The sequence below is a fragment of the Falco rusticolus genome, chromosome 6 (genome assembly GCF_015220075.1).
Source record: "Falco rusticolus isolate bFalRus1 chromosome 6, bFalRus1.pri, whole genome shotgun sequence".
In the NCBI taxonomy this organism is placed as follows: domain Eukaryota; kingdom Metazoa; phylum Chordata; class Aves; order Falconiformes; family Falconidae; genus Falco; species Falco rusticolus.
Genome location: NC_051192.1, coordinates 80,676,524 through 80,693,641, shown reverse-complemented (window position 1 = coordinate 80,693,641; position 17,118 = coordinate 80,676,524). Strand labels below are relative to the sequence as shown.

The following is a 17,118-nucleotide window of genomic DNA, read 5'->3' as shown; positions in this document are numbered from 1 at the left end:
TCTCAGAAAGACCATTTTGGTTTTATTGGAGAATAAAATAATAAAAATATTTTAAAAAAGCACTTTAGCAGCAGAATGACAGCCATATTTCTTCATAGTAACATCTGTTACACTAATTGAGAAAAAAAGTAGTATCTTACTGGACTGTGGAATCAAAACCTAAATTCTGAACAACTATCATACTTAAACGCAATTAATTTCAGTTAACTATGTTCATCTTAAGTCTGACTGATAGTCAACATTACCATGCCAACACACATACAGATACAGGTACATATTTAAACAACACAGTTTCCATTAGACTGAGTTCAATTAGTGACAGATCTAACATCCATTTCGCACATGATTTGTTTAGTGCATTGATGGCAGGGAGGGACAGAGGACTACCCCACCTTAGCAGCCTTTAATGTAAGGCTTCCAAAAACATCAAGTAAACAATTTTTAATTGCTGCTTACACAGACTTCAACAGAGCCCATGAAATATACGCACACCAACAAGTTATAGATATAAATCCAGGCTCATGCAATAGAAGTTGCCGTATTTCCTACTGTATACACTTTTATCCCAATTTTTGTCCACGTTATACTTGTCTCACAAGTCTGGCAGTCTCGTCCTTGTCTAGCCTTCGAACAATGGTGGTTCTAACATCATTAGATTGATTGAATGTATTGTGTACATTTCCAAATTACAGATTGCCAAAACCCCCACATGATAGATATATATATTCTATGACCTTACCTTTTCCTATAATGCCAACATCCCTAATAAGAACCTCTCAAATAATATCTGAAAGCCGCCTTCTTCCTTTGCTTCAAATCAGTACCAAGTTTACCAGCTCTTACAAGATCTGCTGTAGTACTATCAACCCATTTTAACTTGGGCCACCCTCAGAAATTTTTTGTCACCACCATCCACATTAGGCATTCTTCACACATGCATGCACACTCTCACACTCTTAGGGTTTCCATCACATCATCAGTCCTAAAATTAACACAACCCCAAATAATGGGGAAATACAAAACCAGCTGATAACTCAGTTCATCAATCATGGAATAGTGAAGCTTCAAATGGTGATGCTATCCAGTGTCACACTGGTTCTGCTGTTGGAAAGAGATCTTTCTCATAAGCAAAAACCCTGTCTTTTCTTAGCCACCTGTCCAACCAGCAAGTAGCCAAGGTGCACACAGAAGACAGTCATCACCCTGACACTATTAGTTGTCTGCACAAACCTCACTATGCTCTATGGAAAGAGTTCAGGAAAAAATGGAGTTGTCTGCATTTCACCACCAAACACTTTAAAAGGCAGAAGGCAGTAATGTGACAGCCCGTATTAACTAGAAAGTTTCTGAACATCAGAATTTCAGATTAATCACTCAAAACAACAAGCAGTATTTTGTTCACACAGTACTTCCCAGTACTTCTACTTCAAAACATCCAGGAATTAAAACCAAAACCCAGCATCCTGCAGCAAGAGAAAAGCTGCAAGAGGCATGTTCTGTTTAACAGTGGTACTACAGAACCTCCAATGCTAAACTTATCCCCGACTTGAAAAACTCTACTTATGAGGAGTAATTTATTTCATTAACATAGATTTTTTTCTTCACTATCATCATGGTAATGTAGCAGAATTTAGCAGATTATTGGTCTATGTCATCAGGGTATGTGCTCATAGCAATTTTGCAAGACTACAATAGCAGATTTTCTTTTACTCGGCAAAACTATATAAAGGCTCAATAGTTAATGATATTCGAATTTCAGGAGACTTTTTGCATTGTAATTAAGACCTTTACAGTGACAAAAAAACCCATCAAACCCATATATCAAAAAGATTATTCGAGGCTTTATAAACGCTAAAGGTTTCTTTCAGTGGCAGCTGATAGATCCATAGTCTTCGTATCACAAATGTAAGCGCGATCCCCCTCCCAAAATTAACCTCAGTCCCAAACCTTGAAAGGAGCGTTTTAGAAGCAGACGAGACTCATTTTACGGTGGGGGGAAAGGGTAGGCGCTAGGCCGGGGCCTGGGCGCAGGCTGAAGGCAGGGAAGTGCGGCGGGGAGGCGGCACGGCAACCCTCGCTACCCCTCACCTCGCACTAACCTTGCCCGCCGCCCACCAGCCCACCGCCCCGCCGAGAGAAGGTTCCTCCCGCTGCAGAACCGGCCCTGCTGCACCAAGCCCAGGCTGCTCCCAGCGCTCCGCCGCTACAAAGGAAACACTGCGCTTCCAAAGCCTCCAAACATTAACAGAGAGAAAGAAAGAAAAAGAAAAAGAAATCAAATCACCCTCACTAAGCCCTCCCTCAAAAGCAGGTCTCTTTTCACCAAATGAAACCACCCCTTACAGCACCCACCCTTCCCCCACCACGAAGCCACCTCTCATTGTCGTCGTCCCCCAAAGGGGACCCATTCCCCCCCCCCCGATGCACACACACACGCCCGCCTCCCCCGTTCCCCAGTCTGTACCGTGCCCCTTACTGGTTGCCAGAAGGGAAACGCAGCCCATGGGCCACATTCCCCCCCTCTCAGCCATGCACGCACCTTCCAGAAACAAGCTGTCTCTGCAGCCGCCGCCGCCGCCGCCACCGGCCATCTTCCTGCTGCCGAGCCGCGCTCCCTCACTCCATCGCCCAGAGGGGCGGCGGGGCCTGGCCCTTCCCCCGGCCTGCGCGCTCCGCCGCCCACCCCCACTGCGGAAGGCTGGGTGACCCGCAGCGGCGCCGCCGAGGCCCGGCCCTCTCCCGCTCCCCACTCCGCGCGCACGGCGGCCCGGGCCGCGCTGCCTTCCGGCCGCCCCGCAGGAGGAAGCGGCGGCAGCGCGCCCGCTCCTCCCTCACCGCGTCCGCCGCCGGCAGCCCCCCGAGCGGCTGCCAGCCGGGCACGGCCCAGCAGCCGCCGATGGCGCCCGGCGGGGCAGACGGGCCTGGCCGGGACTCGGTCGGAGGCGCCTCCGAGCACACGGGGAGGACGAGGAAACGGAGCGCGCCGCGCTGCCGCCCCTCTCCGCCGTGAACGGCGCGGCGGAGCCTCACCGGCTCGTCCCTGCCGGGACCCCCGGCACCGCCGCCCGGCCGGGCCGCCACCGGCACTGGGGGCTGCCGGCTTCCCCGGCCCCTAGACGGTAAAATGGCCGCAGCAGGGCTGCGCCCGGTGCTGCCTTGGGCTCTCCCGCTCCCCCCTTGATCAGCTCGGAGGCAGCAGCCTCGGGGAGGCGAGGAGGTGGATCGGCCTGCGTAAAATGAATGGAGTTTTAGGAGCGCGGGAGGCCACGGTACAAGGCCGAGGCCCGGCGGTCTCTCACCTCGCTCACGCTGAGGCAAAAGGCCACAAAAGCCTTACAAATTCTTACAAAACATAAAATCCTTCTGTTGCCTAATAAAGGCGTGTTTGAATCCAAAACTGGGATTCTGCAAAATGTACAACGTTGCTAAGCCAAGTATACAGAAATTGCAAGTCATGGTCTCGGGTGTATTTGACTTCAAAAAACCGGTTTTGGCATGTAAGGTTTTACATTTCAAAAACCTTTTCTTGTGAAGCCTAAGTATCAAAACCATACATCCTTTAAAAACTGGAAAGTAAATTATGACAGTCCAGTTAGGGAAAACTAGATACTCCTTGCTAGGACAGGTTGCTTCATCGAATTCTACTGACCCCGCTTGTACTGCAGAATTGGAGAATTTTTATATCTAACTTAAGTACCTAGTTTCTAAAATGACTAATCCCTGAAAAGTGAACTTCCAAAAATGTCTGACCTTAAACAATTTGTAGATTGAATTCCTAAATTAGGTAAATTCAAGTACCCAGTGCATATTAAAAATAAAGGAAAACAAAGAATATCCTCTAAGTCTTCTAAATTTGTTACTTTCATTAACGAACTTTCTGTATTGACACCAACCATATTCATAAACCAATGTGTTTAAAAACACTTCTAAGTGACAGCGCTCAGTTTTTACACAAGCAAGAGGTAAAAAGAAGCCGAGGAGAGTGCAGAGCTAGCTTGGGTAAGACACAAGGGACATCAGACAGATCCCCGAATGCTACATCACACCACCAGAGCTAAGGAGCAATTAGAATTCCAAAAGCTGGAACAGTACTGGCAAACCTAGGTATCTCGATCTTCAGAAACTCCGTAGAAAAAAGGCTTTTTCTGAAAGTGGAATGACAAAATATTTTTGCTTCATTAGTAATGAAATTAACTGGAAACATTTAGGAAAAATCGGTGCAAGCTAATTATACAGAAACCAGAAGACCATATGTTTAATAGAAACCTAATATTAAAACTCAAATAAAACCAGAAAAAAGGAAATTTAGAATCTAATTTTCACAAAAGGGCCTACTGTGTCTCAGAAAGGCATTGTCTAGATGAAGGGCTTACTGCATAGGTTATAGCATTAATCCACAACAAAAAGTCCCTGTTGACAGTTGAGACCAGACTGATTCAGGTCTACCCAATTCTTCACAATTTTTTAAAAACTAGGGATTATGAGTTATGATTATGAGTTATTTGAATAAATGTTTGATACACGGCAGTGTGCTAGTGTGCTTTTGTTGGTCAAGTAAAGGCATCAAATAGGGCTTCATAGTCTTATTTTTAGCGAACTGAGGCACAGTATAGATTAAAATACCTTTTAAAGCAGAAGTAGAAATGACAAGGGAAGATGTTACCAATATTCATCTAGATGCATGGTTGATTTTAGATTTTTTGATTGCTGATTTAACATTTACTTTTTGATGAACAAGAGCTGCCCCAAATTTACATGTCACTGCAGTGTTATTTTTTCCTTTATTTTGAAGCTCTTGAAGGGTGCAATAGAATAGTATGCAGTCAGATTTCTTTTTAATTTGTTTTTCATTAAGCTTCTATTAGTAGTCTGTTCTTTAAAAAAAAAAAAGTGTGGTTTTTTTAATTTGAAAAGTATTTGTGAGGGAATGCAATACTGATGACACTCAAATCTTAGAAAACCTTTAAAGCATCCTCTTAACTTTGCATAAAACCAGAGGCTTTTCTTCATGTATAAGAAGTACCTGAGTGATCAATGTGAATTTCCCCTTCCTGCTGGGAGAAATGATACAGAATTTACTGAGTCGTCTTTCTCTTCTTGGCCAAAATGTATTCTCAGAGTAAGAGCCCAGAGACAAAATGCATTAGATCACCCTCCTGGCCTTTAGCAGCGACTAGAAGTTGACTAGTCCCACTACGTGTAGTTCACACAATCTAAGATCTTGAATTTACAAACACTTCCATGTGCATAGTTCTGTTGGCACAGCACTTCGAGAGTGAAAAGCTGATTACTTCATTAAGCAATGATGAAGAATTTTTGGTCTGCCTTAGAAATCTAATTTTTCCATCTCTTCCCACAATGAAAAATTTGTTATTAATGAATATGGCTTGGATGATTCTGTACTGAAATTATGGAAAAAATACATCTTTTTGTCTTTGTATTTCTGATTCTTTCCGATTATTTCTTGTTTCCTCTATGGTTTTTAAGGTTAGCCAACAAAATGGGGATGGCTACTCCATAGAAACACTATTTCCTTACTTAAGGAATAAAATGGAATTGGGATTGCAGTTTTGCAGCTTCTGTAGTTGTGGTAGTGTACGCTACTTAATTTTCTTTACTGCTACATAAATTGTGTATAGACATTTCAGGGAATTTATAGGCACCTTGAACAATTTTTTGTTATTTACAACCCAAGAACTCATTCTTACATACTATAAAATCAATGCTTTTTAACAGTCCCACTTTTCAGAAAATAATGGTTATGGGCTGAATTATTTTTCTCTGTTTTCCACTGTTGTTCTTAGAACTGTTCCTTGAGTGTATTTGTGATGCACAATCTATGTCCTCCGTTAAAAAAACAACAGTTTTGTTGTTGTCCTCATGACTGATGCCTGGTTTTGTCTCTGTGCATTTTTAAAGCAAAATCAGATTTATTTCCTGTGCTTGCAATGTCTTGTTCTTACTATTAAAGCTAGTGTTTTAATTTTAATTTTAGGGATTTTTTACTTGGTATTATTCCAGGATAGTTCCATACTGTAGTTAACTCTTCAGGAACCTTCCTAAATGGAAAAGTACCATTCATCTGTGTGCTAAGACTTAGAATGATACAGCAGGATGTGGAAAAGCTTTTTGTTAAATTTTGGTATCAAAGACAGCTTGTTGAGTAGGTAGTAGGTAACTATGGACGCCTAAGATCGGGACTTTGTCTAAAATGTTTTCTTAACTCCTTCCTTGAAGGAGACCTGTTTTTTAAATCTGATCAGGCTACTATTGTAAAATGCCATATTGTGTTCTTGGAGAATAACTATAGTAAACAAATACCTATGAGGTTTCCTGCTACTCTAATAAACCTTTTGAAAATAAAAATCCCACTATTCATTGCTGTGGCTGTTGCTTAAATATCTGCTGCACTGTCTTAGTCATGACTACATTATAACCACTCAAAAGAGAAGAGTTTTGCTTTAAATCTGCGAGTTCTTTTGTTGGAAAATGAGATGAAGCAACTGTGTTGGGCTAAAAAAATTACAACTCATTAAGCATCAAAGTGAGATCTATAGATATAAGAAGAGTGATTGAGAGGTGTGTTAGTATCGTTAGCCACAACACAGCATTAGATATTAATTTTGGAAACTTTTTTTTTTTTTGGTAGGGTCTGGGCTGCACCTGGAAGGCCATTTTTTCTAGAAGAAGAAAGTAACAGAATTTGGTGCACAGCCCAGAACCATTACATCAGTGACCTATCACTACTCTAAGCAGAAGAGTAGTTACGATCACAAGAAAAAGCAAAACTCTTTATAAAAGAAAATTATTTAAAATGTATGCATGGGATCACACTGAAGAAGAAATGACCAATTATAAATCAAATATAAAATGTTCCATCTGAAAAATTTTGGATAATCTTCCATGGTTTTGATTATTCCTTAGTAATGTACATTGGGTAATTATTTTATGACATATTTTGAGGCAAAGATTGATCTTTAACTAAAGAAAAGCAGAACTGTTGATAGTAGTTTTGTAAGTTTTAAAAGCAGAGCACATAAAAGGCTCAAGAGAATACATCAGATCTGAGATACCTAGAATCTACTTCCCAGTGTATAGTCAAAATATCTGTATAAAAGATATTTCAGTATATTCTGATGCAATTTATCATATTTGCTATAAGTTTCCTGAAACAACTCTTGTTAATCGGAAAGAAAATTTTCCTTTAATACTTTTACGGTGATACTGTAAAGGAAATATGTTTTTGCATAGAGGCTGATGAAATACACTTATTGATTGCAATCCAAGCTTTATGATTAGGCAACAGTGTAAATTTGTTGTCTTCCAGTGTAACTCTTTCATCATTTTACTAATAAGAGCAGAAGTTCTAACTGATTTAAAGGAGGAAAAATAGAAAATGTTTTATTTGTCAACAAAAATAGTATGGCATAATCACGGTAGTCTTTCATGTACTAACAGAAAGAATATAATGAATGCATCTACAGCATGAAATATTAAAATCAAAGACTATGTAATCAGAAAAATAAAATAATAGAAAATTTTACTGTAATAAAAATAAAATAAAAGCACAGCAAGACTCAGGCTATTGCTTAAGGCACGTCAGGCATCCAAAAACATCCAGCATAGAAAACATACTGTGCATATATGCACAGGGTCAGACCCTGTCACTAATCTCTTGCTTTTCAAATCAGTAAGAAATATGCCTAAGTCAACTTCTAAAGTATTTTTAGACACATTTAATAGATGGTTAAACTTTTTTTGTATGCTGTTACACAGAAGTCACTCTCACAATCACACATGAAAAGAAACACATGCTCTTAATCGCCAGCTAACAGAACTTACAGATGGTCTCTCTTTATAATGGTCTCACACCCATCAGAAAAGGAAACTGGTTTGTAGCTGAAAACCTTTGAGATACTTTGTCAATAATCATTACTCTCAAGATCTTTATGTTAGTAGAGATGTCTAATTTAAGCAAGTGCCTATAATAGAAAATATCTAACTGAAATTGTTTCAGCAGGGTCACACATCTTAGAGGAGGATCACCTTTCCCTGCCTATTTCATTAGATACTTATTTGTCTAAAGCTTTAAGAATACTTAGGTTTCAGAGCAATTAAGGCAATCTTTTAGCAAAAGTTATTATGTATATATGCAAATCACATTTATAAAAATAAACTACACCAAGGGCACATAAAACAGCAAATACTAGCCTGTACACACACATATAAGCAAAAATACATACTAAAGCAAAGAAAAAGGTCAGGTTTGTGTACAAGCAGTTGTATCATAATCATAATGAAAGCAGAGGCAAAAAATCACTACATCCCACGTATACTCAGTGTTCGTGACTTAACTTCCTTACTGCTCATGCTGCTGGCTAAGACACTTCTTACAAATTTGCTTCTTACAAATTCCCCTTCTAACCTGAAGAACTTCTGAAACCTTTTTCTCAATGTACAAAGGAGATTAGAGACCTGGGCTATGAAGATGGATGTACTTCTGTCTCTGTACTTCAGTGGTTAAGTACAGTAGTGTACTCAGTCTCATCTGTGAAGTGGAGCCAGTAAAAGCATATGTAGGAATAACCATACTGCAGAGACTAGAATCCATACAATACAGGATTTGAAAGATGCAAAGAAATAATTTCATTTGTCCTGCATAGACTTAAGTGGTAAAGATTTAAAACATCACTGGCATGTGCCCATAAAAGTCTCAGCTGAAGACTGATCTTCAGGCTCCACAGTGTATCAGAAAGGTGGGGGTTTCTCACATATTAACGTAAATAATATTCTCTACAAAGAAGTTTCTTCTTCTACCTCAATTAGAGTTCACTGTGCTCTTTTGAGTAACTTTTCTATACTGAGAGACTGCTGTTGTATTTCTCAGCCTTCTCTAGTTCCTTCAGTCTCCCTTTATTATTTTTAATCCCTCTAGAGTCTCTTTAACTTAGCTGTATATTAAAGTGGGGCATTCAAAACAGGATGCCATACTAATGTACGTCTCTCCAAAGCGGAATAAAGCAGAATTACTGTCTTTGGCTTCTGACATACTGTGATTCCCTTTAATATGTCCTAAAATATTTTTCAACAAAACCACAGTTAGATCATGGTCAATTTGTAATGCAATATAAACCTCAGGTCCTTTTCTGTACTGTTGTTCCCTAGCCAGCTATATCTCATTTTGAATTAGTTCATTTGATTTTTCCTTCTGAAGTGTATGATTTTCTACTGGTCTTCACTGCATATCGTCTTGCCGATTTTAGATAATTTCTTTTAATTTATCCAGATCACTTTGAACTCTAACCCTGTCCTTAACCTAAGCACCTGTTAGTTACTTGCAACACTGGTGGCCTGGCAGTGAAAATAATAGTAGAATTATAGCTAGGATAAATCTGTGTAGGAACAAGTGCCTCTCTCAGACTGTCAGTGAAACACTGAGAATGCATTTTTTCAGCCTATTTCCTGGTTCAGTTTTAAGAAGTGATAGACAACAGCGACTAATGTCTTACTAGAGTCAGTACCACCAGCATTCTTTCCCTATTGATCCTGAATGCCAACCCTTCCAATGAAGATGGACAAAACTGTAGTGTGACATCAGAGCTTTCCAGTGATTCTCAGGAGACTGGAATGAATGCAAGTCCCAGAGATGCCTAAGATGACCCTCCTATCTGCAGAAATCCAGAGTTCTTTGCTCTTCTCAGTCTCTTTTCCACAAGATGAGGAATATTCCCTCTGTTAGAAGGATGTGGATGTCCAATACTTTTTCTGAAGATGTAATTTACATTCTGTAATGGAGTTATAGCCTAACAACACCAGTCCACATGAAAGATTCAGTTATACGTACAGTAATTGTCAAATGGTGGAATGTGTTTTTGGAAGGCTCAAGGCAAGATGAAATTTTCTCCAGAATGGCATGGATACAAACTAGCCCCTGTATAATACCTGTGAAATAAAAGGTGAGAAATATTCATGGAGTAGAGCCTTGGCCCTGCTGGAGTCTGTAGAGAACTTCAATTGGTGTAAACAATATAAAGCCCTGAGATGGGAAGTTAAAGAAATGAGAGTTGTCTCATGTGCTCACAGTTACACTGTACAAGGACATCTCAGTGGGAGAGGATGCTGTAACTCATAGTGATTTGTGATTTCTGCAGTGTTTGTTAACAAGCTCTCCCAATTGATAAAGTGGCCTATCACAATCATTTGTTTTAACTTTAAAGATTCTCCACGTTTATATGCTTTTTTATAAATGGCAGTGTCAGTCATTTGATTCATTCCAGGTGTATATAATCCTTATCATTAGCTGCATGTATAAAAATTAGATTCATCTGATTGTCATTGGTGTATTATTCCTAATGGGTACCATCAGGTCACATTCTTCCTCAGGTAGTCACATGTAGCTGTTAAAAGTAGAAGGGCAAGATGCTAGGAGACAATGAGGTCAGGAAATAGCTGCTACCACTCTTGAGTCCTGTCACAAAATCACTGGCGACCCTATAACACCCCCATGTCTCATAAAAATGTCACTAGTATTGCTGTTGATTTTGCCAAAAGCTAAGGAGATGTTAACTACTATGAGCATAACCAGTAGGTGATTAGCCTGCAAATTTTTACAGGAGTGGATTAGACTTGTTTTGATGTTACACTTCTTTTCATGCTAAAAATTCTTGAGAGTTGCTTAAGTAGTTATTTCTCTTTTCAGGGATCATGAGGTCCACAGTGGTTTGTGAACATAAGGAAGCATATTACTCACACTGCTTAGTGCTCATTAGAAAGCATTAATATTATAAAGACATTGATCTCTATTTCTTTTTGAGAAAACCCTGTAACTTGTGATTAAATTTGCTTACTATAATATACTGTATTCTGTAAATTTCTATAAAAGGTGCCTAGATCACATGTGTTGTTTTCTTTACTTCTAGACAAAATAAAGATACAAAACCCAATCAGTTTTCCATCAGTTTGAAGATACATGGACTTTGACTCAGGATTTATGGTTGCTAAAACAATGTGAAATTTTAGCAGACTGTTTAAATTATGGTTACCATATGAGGACATTGAAAGTGGAGCTGACCTATTATTGGTCTGTCCTGTTTGCTGCCTTGTGGTATAGAAGCTAAATGTATTGTTTTTCAGCATAAAAAAGTTTTAAAGTGCTGTATCAGTTTTCATCATAAAAATTCCAGACTCTGTACCACCCATAAGGATGAATAAAGATGGTAATCATTCTATGGAAAATCTAGCAAATGAAATACAATCTCCTTAAGTATAGATAATATAATTTAAAGAAAGGAAAATTAAATTTTATTCATTATCCATAAGTAGTTTTCCAAGAGGAAAATCATCAAATGACACTTAAAATATATTGGGAAGAAATTCAATGCTGTAGGGATGTTTCCTTTCTTATTGCATGAAAGTTTGTTGCTTACGTACAGCAGATTTGGAGGCCTTAGAATATATATGCTATCTATGTTAAACTATGTTACAACGCTTTTATGGTTTCTAGTTTGTAGGATCTGATTAACAATGTTTTCATAATTTGGGGTTATTTTGAGTTCTATTATTGTCCTCATCAGTATATTTAATAGCAGCATATCAGCTACCACCTCCTCCTCCCCAGGCAGACTCAACCTTGTTTTCGGAGTATCTTTGTCCCCTCCTATCTCACTTCTCCCTGCGTCTCCTGCAATAAACACAATCATTCAACTTCTTGTCTGTCATTGCTCCAGTTCTTCCCTTCCCTTAATCTGCCCTAAAATCTTTCTCTCTGGCGCTTTCCCTTCATTCAGTTTGTGTTTTCAGCTTCTTTCCACCTACTCTCTCAGTACCAAAATCCTTCCCATGCTTCCAACAGAGATTTCTCCAACCCTATTCTCCCACAGTTGCCACCCTATTCCGCCTTTTGTTGTGGCTCCCTCCCACTGCTGCTTCTGCTTTATTAGTTTATTAGGGTCCATGATTCATATTCAATAACTGAGGATATTTTTATATAATATATAATTTATATAATTGCTGAAATTTAGCTAGATGAATAAAAAAATCTTGTCCCTATTTCTTGAGTGTATTTTCTTCAGTGCCATAATTCAGTTTGGTAATAAAACACATCTTCTTTTCTTGTATTAGCTAACACATGTCATTTTGTTTTGAAAAATGTTGCATATATACATGTAAGACTGAAACAGAAATGCAATAAATTTCATACTCAATGCAAAGACCCTTAACAAAAACATAATTAATGCAACACAATGTTTGAGATTTTAAGCCAACAAAAGCCAGACCATTTAGAGCTAAGGTTCCCATAGCAACCTTACTCTATCTCCTCCTGTGTCTGTGTGATAGGGTCTTTTTTTACATGACCACATATTGCTAGAGAATGTGCTGTATTATTCCATAAATAGAACATCGGTTTAATAGGTGAGTTAACTACATAAGGACCTACAAAATTATATGTATGTCTTCAAAGGATATTAAATCAGTGTGGCTTGTAGAGGTAGTGTACATTTATAAATACTAGAAGAAATCTTCATGTAAGCTTCAAGATGATGTTACAACATCATTAACATAAATCCTGCCTGCAAGTGAATTTTTGGCATGTTTTTAGTTTCCTAGTTAGGTTTCCCTGCATATATAGAAAATACAAAGGCTCAATAATTACAGGAGGAAAATTATTGGCAATTCTTAAAAAATAATACAAGGAGACTCTTCCGTTTTAAGTGATTATTTTCCAGAGTAGGCAGTTACACAAAAGCATATGGGAACTCAAAAGATGCAGACTTTAGTCAGACTTCAGGGGCTGAAATCATCCTATTTAACTACAAGCACTTAAATAAAGGGGCAAATATATATATATATATCTTCTAATTTCTGCACAACTTAGGGAAGTAGAAGAGCATCTCCAGAGGATGATTCAGTCCTCCTGAGATGTGATTTGTCTTCTGCCTATCTTACTTTACTGACTATAAAGTAGGTCTGGAGAAACCAGTCAAGATTCCTTCCTACTTCAAGTTATTGCTTAAAGTAGGATAAATCCAAGTTGTATTATCCCAAGAAAAAGAAGTGTGATTTTCAGACATTTCTGAGTACCTGATGTGTCTTACAGGTTAGGTGCAGGAGTCCCCCTAGACTACACCTCTATCAGTGTCTAAATCCATGACTTCACATTCACGTGACAATACAAATGTGTTCTTGATTAGATAGGATAACAAAGGACCTATTTTTTTTAGTATACAGAACAGTACAGTGATTATTCTGGGTTAATGTTGACTGCAGAAAGACAAATTATACCTTATTTGACCTAATACTAAAATAATGCAGTCAATAATACCTGATTTATATATAAAGACTGTTGGAAGAACTTTGTATTCTCTGGGTGTGTATTTGAACCACCAGAATGAGTTAACATTGATTCAGCACTTTACATTCTTCAGCTGTGACATTTTTGTTGCAGGACTGTCTCGGAGAACCTGGGAAAGTAGCTTTACAGGCATTGGATAAGGTACCTCAGCATCCAACTCATGAGATTTGATTTCTACTTCTAGACGCTGGGGTTAGGCACCGCAGCTCAAAAGTAATCACACCCTAAGTTTTTGTTGGATCTAGATAAAGGTGACAAAGTTGAGGTCCCTAGTAATATATCTCTACTCTTGAAATCTATGTTTGGAATTGGAAGTGTTTTATATGACACTGAAATAAAACTCTGGCAAACTAGATGGCAATCAGTTAATTTGGATAGGATTTTAAAACAAGAATAATATCAAGGAAAACAAGGAATAACACTGAAGGAAATAATTCTGATGCAAAAGGGAGAATTGTCATCCATTTCCATATTCAGTTTCTTTGTAAAAAAGACTTACAGAGAAGACCTGGTTAATGTTCTGACAGTTGTTAGAAGCTAAGCAGGTGGATAGTTCTGGCATTCAACCACTGTTAGCTCTGAAGAAATCTGACACTCAACAATTAGATGACTGGCAAATCCCTTAAGTATCTGCTTTCCTGTAATAATATATAGACAACGAGACAATGTGTCCAAATAAAAGTGGGTAGCAGTCTGAAATATTAAACAGTTCTCCACAGAAATAATATGAGGAACTACTCAACTAATATCCTCTTTCTCACACGGATGTTACAAGGCAGTAATCGTATTGTGCTATGCTGGATTAAACTTTGTTGGAACTAGCACATTTAGTCGTAAACCATTTTTAAAAGTTACGATTTTTTTTTTTCATCTAAACAAAAAGCAAATGCATGAGATCCTGGCGATCTGAATGCTCCAAGTGAAAATCTTTCATCTAGATACAGTTCAGGAAGGTAAAGTGGGGAAACAGCTCAAATGAAAATATATAAACAACAAATAAAAACAGAATGGGGGAAAAAGCTTGAGAGGTTGAAGGGTGTGACTGCTGTTATAAGTCAAGGCTTTTATGTCAGAGCACAGGCTGAAACAGTTTCTGATGCTTTGAACAGGGCAATTCTTTAAGTTATCTAAGTCCTCTTATACCCAGGGAAGTAAAGCCTTGGAGATTCTCTTAAGTAAATGCAGTAGCAACCAGAACGTTTCACCTCCTTGCCAACTTGTCCTTATACCTTGTCAATATACCTTTAACCTACACTACAAAGTTCACGGACAACAGCACATTATTGCCTCTTCTAAGGCAGGAATAACTGCCGTTCCTCACTCGCTGGGAGAGCAGCACCCACCATCGACGCCCGCTGGCCCCTGAGGAGCGCCATGCGCTTGAACCAGCTGTACCCCCGCGACAGGAACCTCATCAGCCCTGAGGACCCACAGGCAAAAGTGGGGTTTTCTTACCGGGGTTCAGCGTGGTTATTTTTTACAACTTTTTTTCACACGTGGTTACTTACGGGCTTGTAGCAACTGCTTGGTGGAATTTTGAAACGGGACGGCAAAATATCTTTCCTGCATTGCCAACGGAAAGGGCCACATGTCCCGCGAGTGGGAGAAGCTTTGGCGTGTGGGAAGAACCGTAAAAGATGCGTCTGGTCCACAGACAGAAGTCACCTGCCAGGGGTCCTGCTGGTGAGGTAACCCCGAGCCAGCGCCTGGCCGGCTGCCCCTGCCAGAGCCTGCGCCCAGCGGGGAAGAGCTGGCGCCTCAGGACCCCTGGCAGGTGCCCGGGCCCGCCCAACGGCCGCCCCAACGGCCGCCCCAACGGCCGCCCCAACGGCCCCTCCCCAGCGCCGGCCGGCCGTGCCGCCTGCCCGCCGTGCCGCCGTCGCTGCTCAGGCGCGGCCCGGCGCGGCCCGGGGCTGGTCGCCCTGCGTGGGGCACAGGGCCCCGCACCTGCCAGGTGCGGCCTCGCTCGGCGCGGCGGAGCCGTCCCTGAGGGGAGGGCGCCGGCGCCGCTCCCTCTGCCTGCCGCCTGCTTTGCGCTGGTCACAAAAAAGGGCGAAGAAACTTTCTTGGCCGGTTGTGAAAGTGTATTCGCATCTGGGTAAGGAAACCTGGGGTTACAGCTACAGTTAAAATATAGACGCTGTGTTACTGATGGCCGTATTACTCTAAGAAAGCAATTTACAAATCCTTAACACAAGCATTATTTTCATCTGGAGAACTGTCAAGGATTTCCTTTTTTCTTAGGCAATGGGTCAAACCGTGGTTATTTTGCTCAAGCTCTTTGTGACAAACTTCAAAAAGATGACGTTTTTCCACTGTTACTCATTGTGTACAATATTTGTCAGTATACTCGTCGTAGCGCTCAGGTTAATATAAATAAATATATTAGTCTTGCAACACTTATGTTGAGAGATAAATATATGATACTAGCATTGCAAATAACACATGCAAAATTTCAATTGCTGTGAAACACTAGTAACCCATGAGCAAAAACTGTACTAGAGGGTATGTTGAATTACCCATAATTTATGTGTACTTGTAAGAATAGCTTACTGCCAAAGTTAAGTGCAAAGAGATAAAGTTAGCTTTATCATCAACATTTGCCTTTCTTGGGTGATGAAGATTTTCGTCGTGCTTTTACGCTACACATTTATTTAAAGAACAAAGTCAAAATTTCTTAGTGACTAAGTATCCTTTATTGGCAGCGCTGGATGCACGGGGGATCCTTCCGCCTAACGTGCATGTCTAAAGTAACTAACTATCTTATATTTATACCATAAAACAATGACTATTCAATTAACGCCTATACATAGTCATTACCTAAACCCGCCCACTCTCGCTTCGTATGTTAATTAGCTTATCAGTCTTTTGTGCTTGTGCAAATTCTTCCAAGAATTGTGGGCCGGGGTCCTCGGGATGTGGGCGATGGTCTTTGGGAGGAAGGCCGTAGATCTTCCTCAAGGTGTACTTTTCACCTTTTGCCAGAAAATGCTGAGTTGGGTGAGTTACCAGTTTCAACCAGCTCTTGCTATCTGTCTTTCCTCCTTGGGTGTGTTTTAGCTTAGGATGCCGACAGATAACAGGTTGTCCACAGCCTCACAAGATGTTGGCAGACACACAATACACAGGGGATGGATGCCCACAGATAACAGGATGTCGATAGCCTCACAAGATGTTGGCAGACACAACACACAGGGGATGTCATGTATCTTATATGCATTACATTTTAACTGCAAAATTCATTCTATCCTAGAGTGAGTTCATACAATATCAATGTGTATCATCTGCGGGACTTGCAAGTCATAATGCCATGGGAACTGTAATTTTGGAACCGTGTAATGGCATTCTGATACATCTCTGGTTTAAGAAATAAGCCACCCCTTCTAACTTAGATGAACTCGGAAACTGGCAACTTACATTTCAGAGGTAAAATCTTGTGGATGTTGATGTAGATGCCTTTCTGCAGCAGGGATTAGGGTTACTTTTTGCTAGAGATCAACTATCTATGATTGTCTGAGGCATACCTACTTCTTAATTGGAGCTTCTGGTGCAATAATTACTTTTTGTTTACAGCGTTTGTAACTTTTAAATCAGTTGTTTCCTCATAGAGCCAAACAATAAAGATCAGCAATGAAGTATCAGTGCTGCAAGGTACATTAACTTGGCAGCATGAAATAGATTAACGCTTAGTTTACTACTCTGTTGCTTTGATGCACCATTAAGAAAGCTAGCCAGCACTCAGCTGCAGAAAGGAAACTCCAGTTTTG

General features: G+C 40.0%; 1 protein-coding gene across 2 annotated transcripts in view; it reads right to left on the bottom strand.

The window, feature by feature from the left end:
* The window catches only part of SENP6 (SUMO specific peptidase 6), a 90,826-nt gene extending 75,835 nt beyond the window's left edge, over positions 1 to 14,991 (bottom strand). Inside the window, exon 1 of one of the 2 annotated variants that reach the window (XM_037391319.1) lies at positions 14,860 to 14,991. In XM_037391319.1, the coding sequence (XP_037247216.1) occupies positions 14,860 to 14,941 (82 nt within the window). In that variant the 5' untranslated portion in view covers positions 14,942 to 14,991. Of the gene's footprint in view, positions 1 to 2,539; positions 2,701 to 14,859 lie in introns of those variants that run through there. The other variant, XM_037391320.1, reaches the window with a different exon arrangement.
* Between the last annotated feature and the right edge of the window lie 2,127 nt (positions 14,992 to 17,118).